A 6,571-nucleotide genomic window follows, 5' to 3' on the forward strand; every position below is an offset into this window, starting at 1 on the left:
CAAGTCCCATTATTTTCTTCCTGTTCTGGAACAAGGACAGGTCTCCCAATTCTGTTTGGTCCGTATTATTTTCCCTTCGGCTTCTCATCACCCTTTTTCTGCTTGCCGTAACGCTAGCCCACCTGTGGTTGGCGAAAGCAAGAGTTACCGACCTGAAGCGCCCGTACGCTCGCGGCGAAAGACCATCGACCCATCGGCCAGCCGCTCGCGTTCCTCCGGTCCTCTCCTCTCACCGGCCAAGCAGCTCCGACCGCGGCCCTCAGCGCGCGTCTCAATCGCCTCCCCCTCGCCGTGCTGGGATCGTCGCCGAACCCGCTTAGGGCTGCAAATAAAACTCGACCCTCGTGAGCTAGTTCGGGTTTAAATAGGCTCGGCTCGATGGACAAACCAGCTGAGTTTGAGCCATCTTTCCAGCTCGATGGTCAAACGAGACGAGTCTAAACTAGCTCGCACGTAATTTGTTGGCTCAGCGCCTGCCCTTCCAAAGCCTAACAGGTCAGCATAGCATGTTCACTATAGCAAATGTAGCTTTTTATGACGATAACCCTCACGACAAAATGCAAAAATGTCATGTATAGTGAATTATTTGTGACGAACTGAACGAATGTGTCATAAAGCAAAGTAGGACAGCTACTTTTTGTGATAGCTAATTGTTTTTCTCATAAAAAGTCAAAGAAACCATAACAATTACGTGTTTTTGTCATAAACGATTTAGCAATTTGTGACGATAGTAATATGTCTCATCATAAAATGTTTTGGACGGACACTCCATGTTGTGGCGGGCTTTCAAAAGTTGAACCAAAAATTTCTAATCCAACATTCAACACTCACAACAATGGAGCCACCCATCTATTTGCTCCTAGTCTCCTACCATGCCGCCCATCACACATGTTGGAGCCCTATCTTAGTGCCGGTTGACCCATCTCCCTCACTGCCGACTGCCATCTAAGCAACTTCCCCCTGCTCTGCTTCTTCCTAATTCGACGCGTCGCAACCTCTAGCACCGCTCACCACCCATCTCTTCATCCATCGCACACAGGTCATTCCAGAGCGTGGCATCACATCGACTCCTCTCCCACTCACCCAGCTACACAAGAACTCCTCCTGGCCTCCTCAGAACTCATGTGTGCGCGTCCCCGGAGGACAATCAACCGGTTGCTAGATGGTCTAATCCGGAGGCCATGGCCCTCGTCTGCTGCGCAGGAAGGCTACATCATTCCCTAGTTGATCGCTTCAGCAAGAACAACAATCCTGCTCCCAGCACCCTCGATTCATCAAATTTGGGAATTGGTAATGCTTTGTTCCAAGCAAAGCAGGTTAGTGTTTTTATTGGTCAGTTTTCTCTGAGCCAAAATGTAAGATTATAGTTTGAATGGGGGTTTTGCAATCCATCTGAATTAGATGCAAAATTTAAGTTTCAGATTTGGTTGATATAGTTGTACCTGACCATGTTTACCATGTGTTCGTTAAAATGCTTATAGAGATAGCTTATTACCCCATGTCTTTTTTCTTGCTATTATTATGGAATTTTTTGCCATTAGAGCGTAATGATCTACTTGAAATGACTTTCTGTTTCATTTAACAGCTAGCACATCTTGACATTGATTTATGAAATTTTTCTATCTGAACACATGTAGCACAATTGTTGAAACCAAGGATGTGAGAGGAGTTGACCTGGATTGAGATGAAAGAAAGTATTGTTAGCAGGTAGTAAGCATTGTCATTTACACTATAAAGCAACCATAACATTTGATTTCTAGTTTTTAGTCTCTACATGAACTAGAAGTCAGTTATACACAGATATTGTTACACTTTATTTCCTTCATGTAGTACTAATATACTATAATAACTTAAAAGAATAGCAAGCAAGTTTACATTTTTATACTTCTGACTCTTTTATGGTTAGCTATGCTAAATCTGAGTTCAATCAAATTTATTTATACAAAATAATGCCCTTTCATATGTTATGTGTAAATTTCAATTCAGTAACTTCTGGTTGAGTGTTTGAGCCTTCTAAAATTGAACACTTATATTTCTCCCAACACCTAAGAAAGATAGTCCACATATCCCTGTTGTGTGCAACTGATATTATATGTTGTGTAGCATCATAATCCTTCTCGATGTATATGTTGAACCAGTTATCATCATCTATATCTTCTGCCAACTATTAATAACTTTGGATAGTTATGCACACCGAATTTTCTTTGTTGTGCTTTTCAGGATATGAAGACCACGAGTATGATCAAAGACAGGATAATTATTTAACCTCTTTGTTAGCATTCCTTTTTTTATGAATCAGTATCGATAGAGCACAATTTAGTATGGCTACTGATTATGTGTGGAGTAATGTATGAACACTTGTAAATGTTGGTATAAATGTAACTAGAAATTGTTTATCGTTATAAATGGAATATATATTGTTATGTGTCTGTACCTTTCATGACAAACATACTTCATATCAATTATATTGTGTCACAAATTCTATTCATGTAATTGGTACATCACTTAACTATGACAGAAAGTGCAGATGCATGACAATTTTTTTTTATTACAAATGGGTTATTGCATGACGATTAAAATTCCATCATAGAATCCCTGCTGCTCGGCCAGGCAGCCTACCCCAACTTTATGATGTTTTATGAAATTTTTGTCATAAATACATACGCACTATTTAGGACGATAGGCGTGACGATGAATTTATGTCATAAAATATCATCGATGACAAAAAGTTATCATTATATGATGAATATTGACCGTCATATAATATCAATGTTGGAGGGCGTTGAGCGTTAAGCGTTGGGTGTCGTCACATCGGTCTTTATCCACTCCAAATCTCCAACATGTAATAGATAGGGGTTCCTCCTTCCCGGCTCCAACCGCAATAGACGATTTTAGACTCCAACTCAGCTTGGCTCGTTTCCAACCCTAAATCCGCTGATTCCCACATCATTTTGCTCGTGAATTCGCATGGTCTCTCCCTTTCACCTCGGCACGGTAGGAAGTTGATCGAGCGCTGCCAGATACTGAGATAAACTGTTTTTTTTTTAACTTCGAGATAAACTGGGTTACTTCGACGTAACGATGATTAGTCTTGATGTGACAAACCGTACGAATACATTAAGAGCCGCCGGCCGGCCCAATCAGCTAGCGTTGCCGGTTTGACATCTGGTTCAAGTCTGGAAAGGGCTCGTGCACGGCGTACGTACGTCCAGCTTAGCTGCGTCGGGCTCGATCGGGCTAACCGCTCCAATCAATTTTCGATAAGTTTTGAAGGGGTGAGGAATAAAATCGACTCATGAAACATGCTGCCATCGACACAACTAACGTTAAGCCAGAGGGCTGGTGCTCTTCATCTATGCTCCGAGCATATCGATCGGAATATCCCACTCGGCGGCACCAATGCCAAGCTACGGCGAGAAGTCAACTAGCTGTGGGAAACATTAGAACTATGTACACGAGATTTAACTGAAAAACTTTCAATGCGGGGGTAAATAAAAAACAACGGGAGACAATTTCTTTTATATTTCTGTAGGGTACGTCTAACATATTCGACTAGAACTCTATCCGCTATATATTTTGAGCCATAATATCTCATAGTTATTGTGAGACAGATTTGGAAGCAAGCTTCGTAGAGTTAATTGAAGCCTAATGATCGTTTCAACACCTCGCCCCGATCATTACTAACGGTATGCTTGGAGCACTCATCATCGGCACACCGCCTCTTTAAGCTCATGGTATGACTCATCCTGTTCCTGCTGGGTCAAATTGAAGTTCCTCAGTGATCTTATTGAGCTCGTCGTAACCTCCTCTAGACATGTTTATTATGTCACCTCCTAAGTAATAGGTGCATCCCCTTTGTCTTGGCGGCCTCCATGGCAACACCAATCATCGGAGATGGAGGGTCGATGGTGAAAGAGGAAAGGACACATGCGGTTGTCAAAAGCAAAGCTCGGTAGGAATAATCGGGTTGGCGTGGTTACACTTGGTCCCGACCGAGTGGTGAATATACCTCATGCCATCCCTATAGTGGCATACCATAGCCAGTAGTAAAAGTTCACTACTAACCATCGTGTACTTTGTAGTACTCCTAGCCCATTTTCTTCCTTCCAGAAGCAATGCAAGAGCAACAAAATCTCCCTCCAGGACGGAGGAAAGAAGAAAAACCAGCGCAGGAAGAAGCGGAGAACGATGGCGCAAAGAAACCGCACCGCGGGCCGAGACGGACCCCGACCACGAGCCTTGCTTCGTTCACACACGAGACGAGACGAGACGACACGGTTCAAATCGAAATAAAATACTCCCCCTGCCGTCCCTTCCCAGGTGGGTGGTGCGCGCGCTTCGTCCGCAGGGAACCGAGGCGGCCAAGCCCCCGGCCCGCATAAAACCCCCCTCTCAACTTGCTTCACCGGATCCTCGAATCGAATCGCAACCAATCCCCATTCCACGCTCCCCTCCCCTCGCGCACCAACCCCCACTCCCTTCCTCGCTCCACCACCCAACCAATCCCCCTTGCTCTCGTAGCGTCGCGTCGCGTCGCGCGGGCGCCCATGACGGCCGTCGCGGCGCCTGAGCCGCTGCCGCCGCCGCCGCGGCAGCTGAGCCTGGAGGACCTGAGGGCGGTGTCCGTGCTCGGGCGTGGCGCCAAGGGCGTCGTGTTCCATGTCGTGCCCGCCCACGGGGACGCGGAGGGCGAAGGCGGAGCCGCGGCCATGGCGCTCAAGGCGGTCTCGCGGGAGGCCGCGCGGCACAAGAAGGCGGCGTCCGCGGGCGGCGACGGGGACGGGCACCGGCGGATCTGGTTCGAGCGGGACGTGCTCCTGGCGCTGCGCCACCCGCTGCTCCCCTCGCTGCGCGGCGTCCTCGCCACCGACGCTGTCGTCGGGTTCGCAATCGACCGGTGCGGCGGTGGCGACCTCAACTCCCTCCGCCGACGCCAGACCGAGAAGATGTTCTCCGACTCCGTCATCCGGTACGCTCCCGCGCGTGCTTGGCTCTAACCGACCATGCGTCGTTCGTCCAGCACCGCATCTCGCCCGCACCCGCACGAGTTATGTAACAATTTGTCGTTAATTTTTGCCCTAATTGTTATCGAATCGCAGGTTCTACGCGGCGGAGCTGGTGCTGGCTCTCGAGTACCTGCACAGCCTCGGCATCGTGTACCGGGACCTTAAGCCGGAGAACGTCCTCATGCAGGACAGCGGGCACATCATGCTCGTCGACTTCGACCTCTCCACGCGGCTCCCGGCGCTGCCTCAGGAGCCGGAGCCGGCGACTGTTAGTCCCAAACCGGCGCCTCCAGCCACTTCACCGTCCCCGAGCCGCGGGATGCCAAGGAAGCCGGCGGGCGCCGCCCTGTGCTTCCCGTTCCGCACAGGCAGCGCTGCGAAGCTGGCCGCACCGGCGGACTCGCCGTCGCCGCCATCCACCTCGCGGACGGCCTCGTCGTCGTCCTCATCTTCGACGGCGACCACGGTCTCCTCCGCTGCCTCGGCCGGCGCGCTGACGCCGGCGAAGTCGAACTCGTTCGTGGGTACCGAGGACTACGTGGCGCCGGAAATTATCGCTGGGCGTGGCCACGACTTCGCCGTGGACTGGTGGGGCCTCGGCGTGGTGCTCTACGAGATGCTCTACGGCCGCACGCCGTTCCGGGGGCAGAACCGCAAGGAGACCTTCTACCGCGTCCTCGCCAAGCAGCCGGAGCTCGTCGGCGAGCAGACGCCGCTGCGCGACCTCATCGCGCGCCTGCTCGAGAAGGACCCAGAGAAGCGCATCGGCTCGCGCGGTGTCAAGGCCCACCCCTTCTTCCGCGGCGTCGACTGGGACCGAATCCTCCACGTGGCGCGTCCGCCGTTCATCCCGCCGCCCCCGCAGGACGAGGACGTCGACGAGGCGCTCGACGTCGAGAAGGTCGTGCGCGAGGTGTTTGCTTCCAATGACGCCCAGGCCGCAACGGCGGGGGAGGGCGTGAAGGCTTCGCCGGAGGTGGACGTAGGCCGCGGCGACGGGGACGGCGAGGGTAGGAGAGACCCATCCAAAGATGGTGATTTCTCCGTGTTTTTCTGATCTATCTTATTCATTTTTCTTTGAACTACTAGTAGTTCTTTTTTGTTTTTTATTTCTTTTTCTTAAGGATTTGTAGTATTATTATGGTGGGATTTAGCGGACGAGATTAGGAGAAAGTACGGCCTAGTACCCGGTGGAGTACAAAATTAATGAGGTGCTCCTTTTCGATGGGTATAGCCCCCTTTCGATGGGTATAGCCACTATAGTTTCGTTCTGTTTCTTTTCTTTTCGTTGCTTCTTTGTTGGATACTTTGCTCCGTACATAATGAATAACGAGAGCAGCAATTGGCTGCTGAAATGTATATTATTGTTGAGTATAGTGCGTGTTAATCAATTCGTATTGGGTTTTTGATAAGTGTCTGAAAGACATTTCAGTTCTGCATAAAAAGCGATTTCAATGGGTTTTGGCAACATAGATCATCGTCCTGCTTGAGCTATTCCACAATATTAATTTGCATTCTAAGAGGCATTATGCATATTTTCCGGAGTGTGGTAGTTGTTCCATTAG

The 6,571-nt window shown here is 49.3% G+C and overlaps 1 protein-coding gene across 1 annotated transcript; it reads left to right on the top strand.

Moving 5' to 3' along the window:
• Nucleotides 1–4,302: 4,302 nt before the first annotated feature.
• Nucleotides 4,303–6,365, top strand: LOC133889348 (serine/threonine-protein kinase OXI1-like). The gene is made up of 2 exons (XM_062329873.1): nucleotides 4,303–4,969; nucleotides 5,100–6,365. Exons 1-2 carry the CDS (start codon nucleotides 4,548–4,550, stop codon nucleotides 6,061–6,063), a joined length of 1,386 nt encoding a protein of 461 aa, XP_062185857.1. The 5' UTR covers nucleotides 4,303–4,547; the 3' UTR covers nucleotides 6,064–6,365.
• Nucleotides 6,366–6,571: the final 206 nt, after the last annotated feature.

The sequence above is a fragment of the Phragmites australis genome, chromosome 13 (assembly GCF_958298935.1).
Source record: "Phragmites australis chromosome 13, lpPhrAust1.1, whole genome shotgun sequence".
Taxonomy (NCBI): domain Eukaryota; kingdom Viridiplantae; phylum Streptophyta; class Magnoliopsida; order Poales; family Poaceae; genus Phragmites; species Phragmites australis.

Bases quoted from the DNA above. Each gene is read 5' to 3' on its own strand.
- LOC133889348 (XM_062329873.1), top strand. From the start codon at position 4,548: ATGACGGCCGTCGCGGCGCCTGAGCCGCTGCCGCCGCCGCCGCGGCAG. The intron at 4,970-5,099 runs GTACGCTCCCGC...ATCGAATCGCAG, and splicing joins TTCTCCGACTCCGTCATCCG to GTTCTACGCGGCGGAGCTGG.